We start from the raw sequence: 20,651 nt of genomic DNA on the forward strand, positions 1-20,651 counted from the left end.
TTTGAAAAGTCATATATTACCTGCAGATACAGTCCAGGGTTTTTCCTATGAGTATTTCAATGAGTGCCCTATAAAAGGCCAGGCTGCCAGGTGTACATTGCTGTGGACAATGGAGAGCTTTTGAGTCAAAAAAAAGAAAACCAGTGTCTTTGAAGGAACAACATGTGTGACTAAACATCTCATTTGCTGTGTATGACGGGGGATCCAATTCATTATTCCAATTTCGTTTGTCACCCTTTGTTTTAAACACACCTAGTTCAACTTCAAGGCTTACATAACATCATGTAATGGAAACAATGCAAAATGTCCCTATTTTTTAACAATATATTGGATGTTTATACATAGAATTACATAGTAGAACATGATAAGTATCATTTGATAAGCTTTAAACAGATTTTATTCTTATATATAGTGTTTTTTATATTGATATATTGTTATTTTTTACAAGATCTAATAGTCTTATCTGATGACATGTCACTTTAAAGACAATAGTTTATAACAAATGTTGATTTTTTATTGTAGTCGATTACTGTAGCACAACCTGTTTTATTTAAATGCTCATTAGATCCATTTAAGGCCGAAACCAGATTGTAATTGCTGATGGTGATTCACTGCTATAAATACACAACAGACAAAGCGAGGGAAGGATCTCACTTCTTTAACACAACAAATACAGCTATAGGTATCTTGTTGTTGTTGTTTTGAATACAATCTGCTTCTGGTTGTACATCATCTTTGAGGGACCATTTGTACCACCTGACAATGAAATGTAAGTGTTTATATGAGGAATAATTCAACTTTTTGGTTCATTGTTCTGTGTAATTGGTGTATTGAGGCTTGGAGAAACTAAAGCTTTTCTTATAAAGCAGTTGTTTTTATGTGACTTTATATTTCCCTGTATTTACATTTTGTATAATGAAGTTGTTTCTGATTTCACTGATTCTCATATCTCTTTTTGTCAGGGTTTTTTGCTTTAATTTAAAGAGACGACAATCACCATCAGCAAAAATAAACTGAGATACACCTCTGCAAACATACAATGTCTGTGTTTATATCAGAATACTTCAAATGTATTGCAATTTACATCAAGAATAAGGATGCAACAATCTTGAACACCGTCATAGGTTTAGGAACAGTGGTTGGTCAGACCGCTTACAACATCTTAGCTTTTAACTGTCCATGTTCCCCGAAGAAGAATTACCTGTATGGTCTGGCAGCCATTGGTGTACCAGCCCTGGCTTTCTTCGTCATTGGAGTAATGATGAATCAAAACACTTGGGACGTTGTGTCAGAGTGCCGCACAAGAAGATGCAGGAAATTATCGCTGACTGCTGCGTTTGTTCTGTTGGGATCTATCGTGGGCAGAGCAATTGCTGCCCCCATCACATGGACTGTGATTTCGCTTCTAAGAGGGGAGGCGTATGTGTGTGCTTTTAGTGAGTTCCTGAACTTCTCATCCTTGGTCAATTTCACTTCAGCTTCTCCTGGTCCAGAGATCATGGCACGGTTTCCATGTAACAGTACGCCTGTTTTGTTTATAAACTACACAGGAGTTGTTCAACGCCAGCTGAAGTATGAATCCCAGGTATTTTTTTCAGTACTTAATTGTATGTACACTGCATATTTATGATTTGCACATCTCATTTTTATTTCTTTTCTTCATCTAGCTGCTGGGATGGTTGCTAGTGGGACTCATCTCGCTCTCTGTCTTTCTGGTTCTCTGCTTGAAAACCTGCTTCTCTCCTCTTGGCTATCATCAGGAGGCGTACTGGTCTGAATACTGCGCCAGCGAACGAGCACTTTTCCAGCGTACAGCTGAAGTACACGCTAAATACCATGCAGCTGAAAATGTCAAGAGTTTCTTTGGGTTCGTGGCCTTGGAAAGTCAGGAGAAGCAGTTTTTTGCAGACTGCAAAGGCATCAAGAGCGTCATTCCCAGACTGGAGTGGAACCGCGTCACGGGTGTTTATTTGTACAGAGAGGTCGATGACGCTCCCTTGTACAGTCGCTTAAGCAAATGGGCCATGTACACAAATGAGCATGACTGTTAAGTAATTGACAAATTGCTGTTCAATTAATGTACATTAAACACACCCAAAAACTCATATCTTTGGCATGAAGGAACACCCATGAAATTTATGCCACAGACTAGAACACTTTAGTAGAATAATTTTAAAAGTATAATAGCTAAAAAAGGTATACAATTATTGAACTTTTTAATTAATATACATAAACTAAATGTTAGCATGCAATCTGATTTTAATTTAAAATCTTATTAAATATTCAATGCTGAAGTGTAACTTATTACTGCAATAAAAACTTAACTGCAACTAGAGAAGCAAAAATACAAGACAGTGCCCTAGGTATGTTTTCCCTTTGCAATGATGATGGCTTATGGATCGAGATCAAACTTGTCTGGTGTTTTATTACTGTGCTACAACCTTCGATATTAGTATGTTTTTAATAAGGCATGAGCCTACATGTGTGGTCTTCCTCTGTCGATGTTAAGGACAAGCTGTTACGATTTTCATACATTCATTCATTCATTCATTCAATTATTCATTCATTCATTTTTTAAAATAAGCTTAGTCCCTTTATTAATCTGGAGTTGCCACAGTGGAATGAACCACCAACTTATCCAGCATATGTTTTATGCAGCGAATGCCCTTCCAGCTGCAACCCATCACTGGGAAACATCCATACACACTTATTCACACACATACACTACGGACAATTTAGCTTACCCAATTCACCTATCTTTGGACTTATGGGAGAACCCAAAGGAAACCTACACGAATACAGGGAGAACATGCAAACTCTACACAGAAATGCCAACTGACCCAGCCAAGGCTCGAACCAGCGACCTTCTTGCTGTGAGGCAATCATGCTACCCACTATGCCACTGTGACGCCCTGTTTCAATTTGTCAAATGCATATTTTGTCGGACCTTGCCTCAATTTGTATGAGGATTATTACTGAAATTCCATATATTAGATTTACAGTGTAGCCAATAATATTCAGGCCTATTCTGTTAACAAAATAAAAATCATAATGTAGACTAATTTGTGTTTTTTTAGATATAGAAATGTGCACTTTCAATATATGTCGCCTATTAGCATAACATTTCCAACCACACCACAGCCTGCATTTCTCTAATAATTTGGGTGGCATAAAAATGTATTTAAACTCAACTAGATTTGGTCTAGATGTGTTTCTCCATGTCTGCTATCTAAGAGGCTTGTCTATATTATAACGTCATACAAACCAAATTGTGAAGGGACTGACTGGCAGCCATTAACACTATCAAAGTGATTAAAACATTAGGCAACATTGTTTTGTCACCCTTTACTGGTCTGTGCTTGTAACGTTTACATCTGCTGGAGCTCCCTGAGTTTAGTTGGAAAAAAATTAATGAAAAAAAAATCTGCAGTCGTGAGCATGAAAAATCCCATGACCAGATTTTACTCAGGAGCAGTGAATTTGCCACTGTTTGATTTGTGTGACTGTGCAAACAGTGCTTCATTTGTCGCTTTGCAACAGAAAATTCACTTTTAAACAGCAAAATAACGCTGAAAATTGATATTATATAATATTTAGAGCATTAACTATTTAAGTTTTTCCTTTAGGTTTCTTCTTTCACCTATTCGTTTTCCACAGTACTACAACTAATGTGCGTGTGTGATATAATTGCACGCCAATTCTGACAGACCAATTAATAAGCTGTGATGTTTTTATGACAAGAAAGGATAAAATGGTTTTAAAAAAGACTAAGGTTTAGTTTCAAGATTTACACCATGCTGTGGTTAAATAAATAAATGAATACCTTCCAAATGACTTAATTTTTTTTTACTTATTATTTAGGCTGTTACTTATTATTGTTTTACTAATATATCATATTGTATGCTAGATGTTTAATTTATTTATATTTATTGTCATAAGCTCAAATATTTCAGTGTATACCATTTTAAAGAGCCTTTCTGTGTTCACAAATGTTTGGAGGTGTGGCCAGTATACAAGCCTATAAAAATACTCTGCTTTGATCTTTGTTTAATTTTACTCCTATTATATTTTTTCCTTCACTAATTATGGGAAGAAAACATCATCGTGACAAGACTTGTGTTGTTGGATAAGAGGAGATTTAATTTATGATGTTCCCCAGCCTGTTTGAGTTAAATGCTCATACTTTCCGCTGGGGCTGAAACCAGATGTGGTTCCCGCTGGTGATTCAGTGCCGCATGCACACAATAGACAGAGCGAAGGAGGGACTTCACCAAAACATAAGCATACAGAAAGCCTACCTACAGAAACCTTATTTGTTTTAAATACTTCTTTTTGATGCCTGCATTTAGTTTTACACGTTTGTAAAACTTTGTGGATGTTCCAGCAGACTGTTGGTGCCTCATTGCAATGGAATGTAAGTCTTTCCCTTTCGGAACTGTTTTCTGTTTCTAATTCGAGCGCGGTGCCGTGCTGAGGCATGCCCGGACTAACTTTGATCATAGAGTGGCTGTGTATTTTGCATGAAATTGAGCTGAATCAGAATACTTCTACACGTACTCTCTCTTTCTGTTTGTTTCTCTTTATATTTAGAGTCTGCTTTAATTCAGAGACTCTCTGAAAGGCGTTGATTAATCAGCATTAATTCCCATTGAGGTCATCGGGACAAGATGGCAGCTCTCATATCAGAGAACTTCAAATTTGTTTCGCTCTTCTTCAAGAGTAAGGATGTCATGATCTTCAATGGGCTGATAGGTTTAGGGACAGTGGCCAGTCAGACAGCATACAACATTTTTGCATTTAACTGTCCATGTTCGCCGAAGAAGAATTACCTGTACGGTATGGCAGCCATCGGTGTACCAGCACTGACTTTCTTCGTCATTGGATTGATACTTAATCGAAGCACCTGGGATTTGGTGTCTGAATGTCGCACCAGAGGATGCCGGAAATTAACGCTGACTGCTGCTTCTGTTCTGATGGGATCCATCATGGGCAGAGCCATTGTTGCCCCCATCACTTGGTCTGTTATTTCTCTCCTGAGAGGGGAGGCGTATGTGTGTGCTTTCAGTGAGTTTGTTGACCCCTCTACACTGGATCATTTCCCTATAACTACAAAGACTGTAGAAATCATGGCCCAGTTTCCATGTAAGGATGTACCTGATCCGTATACTATTTACACTAAAGTGATTGAACGCCAGCTACAGTATGAATCCCAGGTACATATCACAATCTTTCTCTGATTAAATCAATACTTTGTAGAATTGTCTTTTTAATATGATATGCATAACTTTTGCTTTCTCTCTCTCTCTTCTAGCTGTTGGGATGGTTGCTGGTTGGAATTGTTTCGCTTTCTGTCTTTCTGCTCCTCTGTCTAAAAAGCTGCTGCTCTACTCTTGGCTATCAGCAGGAGGCATACTGGACTCAATATCGTGCAAACGAGCGAGCTATTTTCCAGCGTACAGCTGAAATACATGCTAAATACAATGCGGCTGACTGTGTCAAAAACTTCTTTGGCTTTGTGGCTTTGGAAAATGAAGAAAAGGAGGTTCTTGCAACTTGTAATGGCATCAAGAGCGTCATTCCCAGACTGGAGTGGAACCGCGTCACAGGTGTTTGCTTGTACAGAGAGGTCGAAAACACTCCCTTGTACAGTCGATTAAATAAATGGGACCTGTATTCAAAAGATTTCGGTGACTGTTAAGGCAAATAAGAAAGTTTGTAGGGGAAAATGGGGTGTTTCATTCTATTATACAGTTTTATACAGTTTCATTATATACAATTTGTTTTCCTAAATTTTTTGTTTTCTTTATGGGAAACATGTTTGCGTATGACATTGACATTTCTACTTGGATTATGTACTGAAGGGTTTTCTTGTTTTTATAAGCTTTTCTTTGTAGGTTGTGAATGCGCTACATGCACACAGACTTTTAATTTTCAGCCAGGCAGCCCAAGGGCTTCCGATGAAATGTCTTTCCATTATAAAATTGGCACGTTTAAGGTCTAATTTCTTTAAAAATCAGCGATCTTCACTGCCTGTTAGATATACAATATGAAGTGGGTCTCAGATTAGACAAGAAGCACTGCATTAAATTCCATTCCCCCCCGCCATGGCTTTAAAATATGACCGTTTATTTTACTCCAGTATTTTCAATGGAATTTCTGTGCTAGCCTGTTGCTACTGACTCATCTCTTGAACAACTAAATGAATGCTTAAGTCTATTTAGAATGAATCCTTTGTAATTAAATTACAACTTCGAGGCTGTAAAAACAACCTTGTGAAATTGAAAATAGTCACATTAGGCTTTTGCCGGAGGTTTATCATTGACTTTAAAACTCTAGCTGTGCATAGAGCCCATTTGCTGCTCAAATGGTCATTTTTATACTGTACAAGAAACTATTAAGCATCTGTTTTAAGATACACAATGTACTCTCAGGTTGAAATTACCTCTTGTTATGTTTTGCTAAGCAATAAAGACAAATTAGTGTCGATCGAATGACTAAATGCCTACTAAAACTTTTTTGATACAAGTGTGCCAAGCAAATCAAAAGTGTGGAAGTAAAAGAACTGTTCAAATGACATTATTAACACTGACTGTAATGTAAGATATTTAACAGATTCTTATATGTACTGTATAATTACCAACAAAAGTGTGTTAGGATTAAATATGAGACCATTGTGATTAAAGGATGGCAGGCATGCTATTTGTCAAGCTATATGCTATAAATAAAGTGCTTTGCGTACAAATAGGGCTATTACTCTTACTTCCAGAGCCATTTATATCGAAGTTGATTTTTGGCTGCAACATCATGGCTGTATTTCGTAACATCGAATTTTTACGAGGTGGGTTGTTAGACCAACGCTCAACCCCAAACTTGGACCATGACATACACACATACACTACGGACAATTTACTACCCAATTCAACCCCAAGTGAACACGGAGAAAACATGCAAACTTCACACAGAAAAGCCAACTGACCCAGCCAGGGCTCGAACCAGCGACCTTCTTGCTGTGAAGCAACAGCGCTACTCACTGCACCGCCCACAAATAGGGTTATTACTAAACCTAAATGCAGATTCTACACAGCTTACACTCACAAACAAGTACTATTTTAGTAGGGAATGGTAAAACGTTCATCAGAAAAGTGGTTTCTGTAAGAACTGTTCACTAAAATTGTGGAGGATTGCATGAAAGCGAATGGTAGGACATTGCTTTGAGCAAGGATAGGAAGTCATGCATGAGACGAGGCATGGATGTGACTTGAGAAGTTTTAATATCAGCTGAGCTACAGAGGTTTGATTGCACATGCTGGGATGCCTGCCAAAAGGTAGTTGAAAGAGTTACAAGAGCAACCAGTGCCACTGTTTTATAGGAGAAATTTGTGGTTAGTATGAGGTTTTCGGCTAACAGGTCATTGTCCAGTTTGACACAAAGATATTTTGCTTTCTGTGTGGGTGAGATTGCCGACTTGTCTACTGAGATGACAAGGCCTTGGCAAGGGTGCTTTTTGGCTTGATTGAACAACAGCTTGGTTTTTGATCATTTCAGCTTCAGATGATGGGCGTTCATCCAGACAGAGATGATTGCCAAGCATGCAATGATTTGTGAGGGTACCTGGTTGTCAGAGCGTGGATAAATAGAGGATTAGTGCCTAAAACTGACAATAGAAAGAAACCATGAGACATGATAAAATGATTATTTAGTTGGTGAAAAATAAAAGTGGCCAGAGTACTGATCCTTGTGAAACACTAAATGGTCATTGATAAGATAAAGTGGATCCTTCATTGACATTTGATCACATGCCCAGATAAGACCTGTTTGCACCACGTGTGATAACTATAAAGATAACTATATTAGAGTGTACAGTAGAATATACCTTTCTGTTTATTTAAGCCATGCACAGTTTTGTCATCTGCTTCTTTAAATGCTCGCAATTATCAATGGATGATAGTTTTGACTGATGGAATCAGCTTCTAAACTACCTTTTCCAACAAAGGTTCATTCTGAAAATGTAGCCCTACAAACATTTCTGGAGATTGCAAATTATGTAGCCAGAAATACGTATGACTGCATTTCATTTTTAAAACGAATGCTACGGGGCGGTATGATGCCATTTCTTATCGTGCTTAGCTGACCGCTTACCTCTGTGTGGTCTCATGCTAAGTATTTTGCCACCTCTAAAAATGTATACCAAGGTATGTAATCACCAAGAGCCTGGGTTGATTCTTTTAATGCTATTCTTTTGTGTCTATAGCAGTGCTGTGGTGTTCTTTCTTTCATTTTGGAACGATTTTGTCATTATGATCTTCTCCTTTGGCATAAACAGGCAGTTTACGGTGAGCTGATTTACATCCACTGTATTTGAAGCAAATGTAAAATTAGAATCTTAAATGTGTATCAAAAGTTCACATGAAAGCATGATTTGCTCAATGAGAAGAAAATAAACAATTTTATATTAATGTATTAATGGAATATTACAGTTTGGAAAACTGTTGGGCACGATGAATATTTTAATCCTCAAGTTTTGTATGAGAATTGTGTCCTTAATCAGGTGGAAAGGATTCTAAATGATCTAACAGATTTTTTGTTACCACATTATGAACTGCTTCCCTCTGGTAGGAGATATAGAGTCCTAAAGTATAGTCTGAACCCATATAAGAAATAATTTGTACCAGGTTCAGTGGGTTTATTTAACAAGAGTTTATCTTAATTAGCATTATATTTATTGTAACTTTGCATTGTTTTTATTGTACAATGAAAGGTCTGCAACAATATGGTGATGCCCATAGCAAATTTCCTGTCAAGGACAATAAAGTTTACTACTACTACTCAGGGCCGGAGTGGGACTCTTTTTCAGCCCTGGAGTTTCAAGCCTCAGACCAGCCCACCTCAATTCACCACTGACTATATTAAAATAAGGTTATTTCCAATTCAGTTTCTAATTACACTATCACGTCTTTTTTTGAGAAAACAGCACTTTTAGAACTTCAAATGTTCAACAACCCTTACAGTATATATATGTCTTAACAATAAAAATGAAAAAAAAAAATTGTTACTCAGACAAGGACCGAACCCAGGTTGGCCGCGTCATAATCAAACATACTAACCACTGTACCGCAACAGCTGTATGTAAAACGGTGACTTATCTAGTTATATCATCATTAACTTGCATCCTGCTCACTAGGCTACGAGAAAATAGATCAAAAGAGCAGAGCTGCGGTAAAATAATGAATAAGAAGGCTGTGGTCAAGTAAATAAATAAATTATTTTTAAAAAGTGTGATGACTGCTGAGAGCAACCGATTCTGGAACTAGGGACACCGGCCCTCGCGGCCAAAAAACGGACCGGCCCACCGGGAATGCTCCCGGTCCTCCCGATTAGCCAATCCGGGCCTGCTACTACTACTACTTTAGTAAAGCTAATTGAGCACCATTTGTATAATAATAATGTATAATAAGGCACTCAAAAAATGACTTTTGCTACTTATTTAATTTTTTTCAAACACCACAATTCTTAAGTTGGCAGGACAATATAATTGTTTTATGTTCAATTCACTTAAAGATGTAAAAACTCTTAAGTTAACTTAATCAATTTGTGTTGAGATATCATGAAGGAATTGTGTTGGAACCCAGCATTTTTGTAGCAATTTATAAGTAATAAAATACACATTTTCAATAATAACACCTATATTACATTTAACATGAGTTTAGTGTATAAAATGGTTATTGTTGGTCTTGGTAAAGTCATGCAAGCCATGGCACAATGCCATACGAACTAAAGCCCTGGAGCAAGAAAAAAACAACTGGATATAATAGTACATTTTAGCACAATGGTATTCAAGTAATATTTACACCATGGTTTCCGCTACATTCATTCTTCCATGGTGCAGTGCCACACCAAAATTCATCCCGCCACGGCTACATTACAGCATCTCATTCAAAACATTCAGTAGTGTTTTTTTAATAGCGGGTTATAATCGCACCAAAGCGTATTAAAAGGTAAGTGAATTATAACAGCGCGAACATTTCTGTAACCGTAGTAGTGCTGTGCGTTCTTTGTTCAACCCTTTAAGGTTACGTGCTGACTGACTGGCAGGTGCGCGATGCGTGAGGCCAGCAAACACGATGTAGCTTTCAGTTAAGATGAACACAGTTTCTATGATTACACTTTATAGATAAAGGTCTATGGTGCTGCAAACAATGACTTCATTTTGATTGGGTTTTAGAGACGTTTCACTTAACTTCAGGACACATTATTACCACTCTGTAGGTTTATTGGAGACATATTCCAAGCCAATCTAATAAATGTTGGAGACATACTAGTTACAAAAACTAAATCACACTTTAGCAATGTTTTTTTAAAGAAGAAAATGCACTTGAGCAGCGTATATTTGAGGGTGTGCAAGAAGTTTTGTGCACTAATAGAGAAAGTCGGCGCGCAAGCAAAGAGATTTGCATGCTCGCATTACATGAATGCGATGTCAACTTGTAATACTGCACTGCACAGCTGGAAAAAATCCTTGAGGAAACACTATTTTCACTTTAAAATATTAGATGATTTCCAAGAAGAATGATTTATGTTAAGACTTTATTGATGGAGGTTTGTAAAACTAGGTCACATATCTTTTAAATCCTACTGTCACCTTTCACTTTCCCTGACTTTCAAACTGACAAATCATTTTTGTGGTTTTAGCATAATGCCACACATGCATTGATTGCTCAATCTCACAGTAGGGAGATTTATCAAAACACCTTTTAATTAAACACTGATGTAACGAGAATTTCTTGTTGTATATTTCCCCAAAGACACCCACACAATCTGTTGACTAAAACTATGGAATTACCTTTATCTATTTTTCACATTTGATTCCCTGTGTGACGAAAGCACTGACATCACTGCTTGTGTCACATGTACATATTTAGGGTTTTTTTTTTTCTCATTGGCAGCATTGCTAGCAAAACATCCTCGGATTCTGTTCTGCTCTATCCTATTATTCCCTTCGCTCTCTGACTGTTTCCCCTCTGTTGTCTCTTGCTGTTTTCGTGACTGCCTGTCAAGCAAAGTGAATCAACCCTCATTCCCCTCCCAGCCCTGTCTATCCAAAGAGCCTCATCAGAGAAACTCAGACTCGGCCTGCTGTCTGCTCGCCTGGCCACTGTCACCTCCTAATAGCCTTCAGCTAGAGAGAAGTAGGAGGAATAGAGAGAAAGAGAGAGAGTGCAGGATAGAAAGGGAGAGGGGGAGAGCGAGGAGGGGGCGGGTGAAAGGAGAGCTGTGATCCAGACAGCGAATCACATGAGCACAGATCTGTTTACAAACTGAGCAGGAGAGAAGTCATCGGCACCATTACGTGGAGACAGAGCTGCTGGAAAAGACGACAGGAAACGCACTGGAATCTCATCACTTTGTCTGGAAAATGCGTTTTTTTCCTTTGTGTCTCAGCAGAGCAGATGGTTTGAGGAAGACACAGTTTTGAATGGGCTGCTTTCACCACGGCTGTACTGCCACTGCTCTTCCTCCTCCTTTGTTACCGGGGAAAACGGTTAACTCTAACGTGAGGGTGAGAATCTTGAGCAAGAAGACTATAGAGGAAAGTGACTGACGACAATAGAGGAAGGGGTGAGCCTTGTAGACAATGTGCATTTTCTCTCTCACTGTTTTGTTATCGTGACTCTACAGAGAGGTGCAAAATGAAAAACGCCAATGACAGCAACTTCACGTCAAGCGTGATCCGTTGTTGACATGAAACCACACTGCCAATCTTTCGTATTCTCTGCTGCAGTTTGGATCACGATGCTGGAAAAACAGAGCGCTTGGTTTTTAACCTCGCCTGTGGCTGCACAAAGCATTTGAGATATCAAGAAGTAGGTGTTGATATCTGCCCGTGTTTACACAGGTCTCGACAATGACTGACTTGGCTTTGTGAATGTTTCAACACAAAGAAAACAAAATCACTCTGCCTTCTTCCATTTCCCAGTGAGGCGCTGGTGGGTGATGGTAATGTGTTAACCAGAGGCGTTGAAGATTCAAACTCATGCTCTTATGGTAGGAGTTTTGGGAGTATAAACTTGTATTATTGAGTGAGGGGATCATCCCACTCCTTTGACCTGGTTTCAACACTGCCTCTTTGGACACAACTTGCAGGATCATCTAGTATAGTGGAGCAATCTTGCACCTATCCAATGGTGTAACGGTGAGTATGATTCATAACCCCCTCCTCCTCTTCTTCCTCTCTTCATTTCTAGTTGCTACATAATCCGAACGGCTGCCTAACCATGTGTTATTCACAGAGCCCTCGACCCTCCCACTGGCTTCCTATTAATGTTTAACCGAAATCCTCCTTATATTACTAGCACCTGAAAACCCAAGCCTTTTTACCTTTCTCCCTATTGGCACTCGCTTTCTGCCTTGACCTGAAGTTGAAAAGACACACTTTGTGTCTGTGTCTATTGTGTGGTTGTATGGCAGGATTCAACCCCCGAGGTTGGTTGTTATTGTTTTCACCCCAAATGGTGCTTCCTGCCTGGGTTGGTGAGGCCTTCCCATCTCCTGCCTCCCCCTCAAACCCTCATGGATGGACCAGATGGTGGCTTTATGGCAGAAAGGGTGCACCACTCGTGTCTGTCTTTATGCACAGACAATTGGCCAGGCTTCAATCTCGCTGCCAAATGCTCCCTCTCGCTCTCTTATAATTTGCTGAAAAAAGAATGGTCAGATAATAGGATATTGAATTCTTTACTTGCATCTAAAGGGAGTGAAATGCTGTAACACAGTTTAAATAGTCCTGAATAGTCTTTAAATCATTGTTAAACTGTTTAAGTACTTGTCACTCCATTAGGAACTGCTGGCCCTAAAACAGCATTGATTTTGCTTTGTTTTTTAAACATTTAAAAGTTGTAGTCTAACTAGAGTTAAAGTATAGGTTTTAAGTAAGGCTGCACAATATTGAAAATATCTGAGATGGGAATATTTTGTTTTGCTGCGATATTTATTGTGATATGAATATAATTTCAATTTTAATAGCTCTATTTGGGAGGATTTCAATCATTTATATTGACTGAGACAATGAACTCATTTTCTATGCAGTGCATCTGCATAAAATACAATAAATTACAAGCAAAAATAAATAAACAAACAGAGCATTATGGTTTTCCAAGAGACTAACAGTATTCAAGTACAGAAAATAAACAATCAAATGTAAATTACATGGTCATTGCTGTATAAATGACTTAAAATAACAATATCTTTATCTTTTAATCTTTAATAAATAATCCAACCTATTGCAGATAGACACATTGCGATATTGATGCTCAAGCGTAGGGCTGGGCGATATGGCAAAAATGCAATCTCGATAATTATTTTCCATATTGAATGATAACGGTATACATTTTGATATCAGTTGGTAATGCTTCCAGATTTAAGAGTTCCCAACAATGACTGAAGCCACAAAAATTTAACTTTCGGTGGCCAAAAATTTGATACATCTCCAATATCAGCACACTTTTAAATTCCCATTGTTGCACATGTTACTGGCTTGTAGATCATTGTACACTAAAAACGTCCAGATCTTATCATTGTTATTGACATACATTTTATTGTGATTCCATATTGTTTATCGGCCCAGCCCTACTCAAACGATATATAGTTCAGCCCTAGTTTCAATACTGAAATCTTTATAACTAATTGCATCAAACTGCATGAGCTTTTACATACATTTTATATAATTATTAAAGACAAGACTTCACATTTTGCTGTCACTTCAAATTAAATTTGCAAATGTGATACATACATGGGAAGCATATTAGCATATGTCTACTTTTGTTTCTTAAAATGACAGAGTAAGGAATATATGTAAAAAACATAAATGATTCTACACTGTAAAAAATATATGATCAATTAGTCATAACAGCATATACTTTTAGTTCATTGTAACTTATTAAACTAAGTTAATTATCTTCTCACTTTTTACAAGGTATGCAAGCTGTTTTAAGTCAGTTTAACATAATAAGAGTTCAATGGACTCATGAGGTTAATTTGATTCAGCTTAAAAATTTAAGGCAAGCAGGATTTTTTTACAGTGTATATATCCATTCATTCATTTTCTTTTCAGCTTAGTCCCTTTATTAATCCAGGGACACCACAGCAGAATGAACTGCCAACTTATCCAGCATATGTTTTACGCAGCGGATGCCCTTCCAGCTGCAACCCATCACTTGAAAAACAGTGTATATATAAACAGTGTATATATAAATATTTAATTCAAAGCTTAAAAAATGTATAAAGGTTTAAAAATCACAATTAATTAGTAGGCTGCACAGCGATTGTTTATAAATACAAGTTAAAAAGCACACTAATACACAGGAGCAAAACAATTAAATGTTTTATACTGTATTTTTTATTGTTTTGATGACTGAAAATTTAATTCCAGGGTTATTACAAAAATATATTGATAAATAAAACATTTAACATGAAAAATATTTTTTTCTAACTAAAATACTAAAATAACCTTTAAAAATCTATTAATTTATATAGAAATCACAAATTAATTACAATGTTAAATAAAAAAAATACTTTATTTATGAAGACAATTGTTACTCAACAATACTAATAATAAGCAATTGAATTGCACAATAAAGTGCACATGTTTGTTTTTAGTGTTTGGTCAGAAAATATTACCCATCATACTGTACGACAGACATTAACACTTTGCAAGAAAGCCCAGGGCAGTATTCATTCTGTCATTTCATAGGGAGCTAAATCAATTTAGGTTCAAAGATGACTGTTAAAGCCATTGCAACATCATGTTGAGTTTGTGTTGCTATTAACACATTGCCTCAGGATATAAGTTAAGCCCCTGTTGTCTGAATAATATTCACTGTTCTGGAAAAACTCCCACATGCGATGAAGTAGCTTAAGCCGAAAGTCAACTTGGTACCCACAAGGACTTTTAGAGGATTTCTAGAACACTTGGATATGTTTTTTACTGTACATTTCTTTTTAAAGTGAGCATAAGTGTGTGTTACATTTAAAGATCATGTATTAAACTGAGCAGCTGTATTGCTTTGGTGTGATTTTTACAAACTACAAGGAATTTTTTTACATGAACCCTGTTAAATTGGATCCTACCCTCATCATTTTCATGACGGAAAGATCTCAAGTACAATCTATACTGTAAATACTGAACTTTCAAACAAAAACCTGTTGTGGTTAGCTGTCAAAGACAATCGAGACATGATCCAACACCAGTGTGACATCTCTTGTTTTTCGCTTTTAAAAGATGTATTACAGTGAAAAGTTCATGCTGCTCGGCGAGGTCCAACAATGAGAGCAGTGTTACATGGAGTTGAGAAACACGAGGACAGTCCGCAGGCTCACAGTATGCAATATGCATGCAGGGGCCACTGAGAAGCGTACACATGAGAATCACAGTGATGTGTGTTGTCTTTCAAGGGTCTGACAGAGAGAGAAATATGCCACCTACTCACATAACTGATTCATGACGTATAAGTGACGAAGTCAGTGGTTGTGCTTTTAGTACATTTGAATCGTGCATTCTTTTTTATGATAATAAAAGATGATGTAAAAGCGGATGCTATTCCAAAATGAATGCCATGACTCTCATTATAAACTTTAGGGGGTATGTTTGACAAATGCATGGTGTCGTTTGTTCTCTTGCAGCATGCTTTTGTGACACAGACTATAGACACACTCTGCAAAATGACCGCAGACATCACCGGTCGTCTTCCACTCAACGTCTATCTCATCATTCTTGGGATCGGCCTCTTCATCTTCATGTTGAGCATGATCTTCTGTTGCTACCTGTTCAGGTAACTATCTGTCTGTCTGTCTGTTTGTCTTTCTATCTGTCTGTCTGTCTGGCTGGCTAGCTGAGTCTGTCTGTCGTTCTGTTTGTCTGTCTGTCTGGCTGTCTATCTACATGACTGTCTTTCTGTCTGTCTGTCTGTCTGTCTGTCTGTCTGTCTGTCTGTCTGTCTTTCTATCTATCTATCTATCTATCTATCTATCTATCTGTCTGTCTGTCTGTCTGTCTGTCTGTCTGTCTGTCTGTCTGTCTGTCTGTCTGTCTGTCTGTCTGTCTGTCTGTCTGTCTGTCTGTCTGTCTGTCTATCTATCTATCTATCTATCTATCTATCTATCTATCTATCTATCTATCTATCTATCTATCTATCTATCTATCTATCTATCTACCTGTGTGTCTGTCTGTCTGTCACTCTCTGTCTGTCTGTGTGTGTGTCTGTCTGTTTATAGGTAAACAAATATGCCAAGATAGAAAAAATACATATGGTTTAATAATACGGTAATAAAACCGTAATAGAAAATGGCTGAGATTTCAACGGTAAATCAATCAATCAATCAGTCAGTCTATCTGTATGTCTGTCTATATGTTTGTCTGTCTGTTATAGGTAAACAAAATGCCAAGATATTAAAAATTCAAATGGTTTAATAATACAACAATAAAAACAGTAATGGCTGAGATTTCAATGGTTAAAAAAACTGTAAAATTGCTACAGAAAATATCCGTAACCTGGTATATTCTATATACTGTATTAGTGTTTTTATCTGCTTGCAGATAAGTTGTTTGTAATGAAATGTGGTTCATTATATGGCTTTCTCATTATCATTGTTTCAGATTTACTTGTGCAACAGTGCTTTAAAATATTTGGTATACAACACTAAATTAATAAAATACAGTAGTCCACCGTAAAACAATTTAGCTGTAAATTTTTGGCAAAGTCTGCTATATTATATAATATTATAATATTATATATATTATAGTCATAATATTCTATAATATTCAAAGTCTGCTGTTTTTACTATCAATTTTACAGTGTGCAAGTAGTCAGATAAAAAAACTGCAGTGCAGAAAACTGAAGTACTGACAAAATAGAAAGAGAAGCATTGCTATGTGTAACGGAACAATGTCATGTTTTTGTTTCACAGACTCAGACGACAGGGAACACAAGAACAATATGGATATAATGAGGTAATTTATTACCTTGTCAATGTCAATACTTTTTAATTTGATGTTACAAAAGTTTCAAACTTATTTTTTATTTAAAATTGATGTCATTTAGCATAACACTGGTGTAAAATTAAAACAACATATCTATTTTTATCAGTTTTTACATTTTTATTTTTTTTTATTAAATGCCTCTTTCTCTTACAGGTTGTTCTAAAAGGCCCAGGGAAAAAGTTGAGTCTTCTCGGAGTAAGTAACCAAAGACAAATCTAAAATACAATAAAACTTAAGTTTTGTCATTCTAATCTGGTATAATCTTTTTTTTATGAAACACTAAACAAAATAGAAAGTCCAGGCAGTCTTTTACTTCATCAGCATTACCCTTAATTTTATAAAAAGCAAATTTGACCATTCTGTAACATGAGGATTCTTTTCCCTCTCCAACCTTCATTATATTTTCAGTCAACCACCAAAGTTGGAGTAACAATACTTTGAGCTGTTGCTGATATGTAAACGGATATAAATGAGAACAAAGCCCTCCGGCTGTCTCTCTTTTTTTCATTCTTTCTCTTTCACTCTGTAGCAGACCTGTGCGGTTTGCCTGGAGGAATTTCGAAGCCGAGATGAACTAGGAGTTTGCCCGTGTTCTCATGCCTTTCACAAGAAGTAAGGTTTTTTACTGTCTTCTTCCCACACTATCCAATCTTTCTAATTATTATTTTGTAATTCTGTAAATATGATGCCATTTTTTTAACATTGACACTGATTGACACAAAAGAAGACTTTGCTTCAAAATCACATTGCAGATTCCTGAGACACAAAATATTGTCAGAGGCACTAAAACAAAAATGAAAATCACTGAGGAAAAACAAATGAAGCTGTCAAGGCATTGCGACTTAAATATGAGTATTATCCTCGCGTCAGACTGTTTGTTTCAGCCTGTCATTTTGTGACGTGGCCATAATGCATAACAGCGCTGGAGTCTATAGATAACTAAAGCATAATAGAGCCTTCTATCTCTTCACTTTTCACCTTGTCTTTTGCACAGGTGTCTGGTGAAGTGGCTGGAAATCCGCAGCGTCTGTCCCATGTGCAACAAACCCATCTGCAGGCTCCAGCCAGACCCGCCGCAGGGGGCCGAGGGGCCCCAGAACCCCCTGGAGGTGTGACAGAAGAGGGACATCTTCTGAGATAGACAGGCTCTCACACACCTAAAATACAGTGTTAAAACACTACACTACTGAAGCAGGCGGTGGAAGAAGAGTCCCAAATACATTTCTCCTGCTGATGGGGGGAGGGAGGGGAGGTGGGATTTTTGCGGTGAAGCTGAACTCATGAACTCGTGCTGTGTTCTTGGTCATAATGTAGCTTTCAGCAAAATAGATCGATGCCTTGTGGACTCAGATGAAGAAATTCAGATCAGGCACAAAAAGGGGGTTCTGAGTTGACCAATCTGGGCAGTATAGTCTCCATCTGAGATGCACTGTGGTCAGAATCCAAAGTCAGGAACAGCTCAGATACCCAGGTCTGGAGCTTGAGGTTCTGTGTGGTCATCTGTGTTTACTCTTGCCAATTTTTTGCCGTTTGACACTCATTGTTTAAGAGTCCCGAAAGTGTTCTGGGTGGTAAAGGGAACTCATAGTCATGAGTACCTACATACTCCAGAAGAATCAAATTAAAATGAGATTTGGCCTAATTTAAGCTATTTAAGGTGGATGTTTTGTACTATATGGCTCTCAATAAAATGTATAGTTTCTGTGATGGAACTTCTTTGTTTTGTTTATTTTATTTTAAATAATGTCTTCATTTTAGATCACGGTGGATTAATCTCATCGACACGTGTTTCCAGTAAACTAAAAAATGACTCATTTAAAGATAGTCATCATATTCCTTCACTGTTTTAGTCAGGGCATCTTAAACATAATATTCATTCATTTATTCATTCATTCATTTTCCTTCAGCTTAGTCCTTTTATTCATCAGTGGTTGCCACAGGGAAATGAACCACTAACGTGTTCAGCATATGTTTTACACAACAGATGCCCTTCCAGCTGCGACCCAATACTGGGAAACATCCATAAACATCAGACCCGTAGCCAGCTTAGTGAAAAGGGGGGGTTCTATTTTTCTCAAAAAGTGGACCTTTTTTTTGAGGTTATAGGCCTCATTTAGGCTACTATTTAATTATGAGATGAACTGCATTTTCATGACATTTTAAGCACTATTTTAGCTAAAATAGATTGTTGGATGGTCATCATAACCAAAAAAAAAGTACATTTAAAAATTCTTGGTTAACAACAATAGTAAACTAGTTTTCAAATTAATTTTAATGTCAGTTGCTTTTGGTCCTTTACTTCAGAATTGAGAATTGCTCAATTTTTTTGTTCCAAGATTTAGAATAAAAGTTACTTGTAAAATATTTTCTCTATTTAAAAACAACAGCAGCGAAAGGTTACTTCATCAGATTGTATGTTTTCTCACACAGCTGGATGTTGGAAGTATAAAAAATACTGTAATTGTGTGCACTGGTCAAAACTGATTAGCTGAAGTCACACCGAAGCGACACCCATCAGAGGATTCTGGTCTTAAAACCTCCACACAGAAATGCCAACTGACCCAGCCAGGACTCGAACCAGCAAAATTCTTGCTGTAAAGCGACAGTGCTGAGCCACTGTGTCACCCACATATTTAGATATTTTATATACATAGTACAAAAGTTCATTTATTCACTCATTTTCTTTTCGGCTAAGTTAAACCCTTTATTAATCCGGGGTCGTCACAGCGGAATGAACTGCCAACTTATCCAGGATATGTTTTACGCAGCAGATGCCCTTCTAGCTGCAACCCATCTAGCATCCATACACACTCATTCACACTCATATGCTACGGACAATTTAGCCTAAAACTCAACTGTACCGCATGTCTTTGGACTGTGGGGGAAACCGGAGCACCCGGAGGAAACCCACACGAACGCGGGGAGAACATGCAAACTCCACACAGTAATGCCCACTAACCCAGCCAAGGCTTGAACCAGCAAACTTCTTGCTGTGAGGCGACAGCACTACCTTCTGCACCACCAGGTCTCCTGTATAAATGTTTTAAGATATAAATGAATTTTAATCTAAAAAATGTTTTAGGAAGCAAACTTCAAATTGAATAAACAGCTGCTGTAAAGACAAAAATAGCGTTACAAAAGTTTAATATTTAAAAAAAATAAAGTGCGGCTGTTTTGAACTTTCTATTCCTCAAAGAATCTTGAATTTTTTTTATTACGTTCTCCACAAAAAAATATTATGCAGCACATCCTTTTTTGAAATTTTATAATAGCATGAAATGTTTTGAATGGCCAAATTATTACAAAAAGTCAGTTTTGCCATCACAAAAATACATTACATATTAAATACTCAGCATAATTGAGTACCCCCCCCCCCCCCCCATTTTTTTTTTATCCATTTCTCAGTGAATATAGGCAATTTATTTTGGTGCATTTAAACAAAACAGATTTATTAAACAGATATATTTATTAAAATAAAATTTTAGTCATCAAACATATTTAGAAATAGAAATACAATACAATTAAATTCAAGCAAAATATTGCAAAAAAATTACAACCTACAAAATTTCAACTAAATTTTTCTATTTTTTGCTTCTCTAGATTTTTCCTATTTTTTAA

General features: G+C 37.1%; 3 protein-coding genes and 2 long non-coding RNA genes across 8 annotated transcripts in view; 3 read left to right on the forward strand and 2 right to left on the reverse strand.

Annotated features, from left to right (window-relative positions):
* LOC147834210 (uncharacterized) overlaps positions 1-20,651 on the reverse strand; it is a 41,778-nt gene that overhangs the window by 5,512 nt on the left and 15,615 nt on the right. Inside the window, exon 4 of one of the 2 annotated variants that reach the window (XR_015505988.1) lies at positions 10,940-12,694. The exons of the other annotated variant lie outside the window; for it this stretch is intronic. This is a non-coding gene — a long non-coding RNA (uncharacterized LOC147834210). Of the gene's footprint in view, positions 1-10,939; positions 12,695-20,651 lie in introns of those variants that run through there. 2 annotated transcript variants of the gene reach the window in all.
* Positions 450-2,340, forward strand: calhm2.2 (calcium homeostasis modulator family member 2, tandem duplicate 2). Its single transcript, XM_087279388.1, has 2 exons — positions 450-1,585; positions 1,668-2,340. Exons 1-2 carry the CDS (start codon positions 1,040-1,042, stop codon positions 2,049-2,051), a joined length of 930 nt encoding a protein of 309 aa, XP_087135514.1. The 5' UTR covers positions 450-1,039; the 3' UTR covers positions 2,052-2,340.
* On the forward strand, positions 4,228-6,742 carry calhm2.1 (calcium homeostasis modulator family member 2, tandem duplicate 1). 2 transcript variants are annotated; one of them, XM_087277645.1, is made up of 3 exons: positions 4,228-4,414; positions 4,591-5,213; positions 5,312-6,742. In XM_087277645.1, exons 2-3 carry the CDS (start codon positions 4,668-4,670, stop codon positions 5,696-5,698), a joined length of 933 nt encoding a protein of 310 aa, XP_087133771.1. In that variant the 5' UTR covers positions 4,228-4,414; positions 4,591-4,667; the 3' UTR covers positions 5,699-6,742.
* On the forward strand, positions 11,338-18,745 carry si:dkey-51a16.9. Of its 2 annotated transcripts, XM_087279392.1 has the most exons (8): positions 11,338-11,862; positions 11,976-12,043; positions 12,143-12,191; positions 15,677-15,825; positions 16,961-17,003; positions 17,187-17,228; positions 17,563-17,645; positions 18,028-18,745. In XM_087279392.1, the coding sequence occupies exons 4-8, from the start codon at positions 15,716-15,718 to the stop codon at positions 18,146-18,148; spliced, it is 399 nt and encodes a 132-aa protein (XP_087135518.1). In that variant the 5' UTR covers positions 11,338-11,862; positions 11,976-12,043; positions 12,143-12,191; positions 15,677-15,715; the 3' UTR covers positions 18,149-18,745. The 2 variants fall into 2 exon arrangements, with proteins under 2 accessions (XP_087135518.1, XP_087135517.1); XM_087279391.1 differs by having other exon boundaries at positions 11,976-12,191.
* Positions 18,659-20,574, reverse strand: LOC147841077 (uncharacterized). The gene is made up of 3 exons (XR_015505989.1): positions 20,261-20,574; positions 19,571-20,145; positions 18,659-19,521 (listed from the first exon to the last, which is right to left on the reverse strand). It is a non-coding gene; the product is annotated as an uncharacterized LOC147841077 (long non-coding RNA).

Source organism: Danio rerio, chromosome 13 (assembly GCF_052040795.2).
Source record: "Danio rerio strain M-AB ecotype USA chromosome 13, GRCz13ab, whole genome shotgun sequence".
In the NCBI taxonomy this organism is placed as follows: Eukaryota; Metazoa; Chordata; class Actinopteri; order Cypriniformes; family Danionidae; genus Danio; species Danio rerio.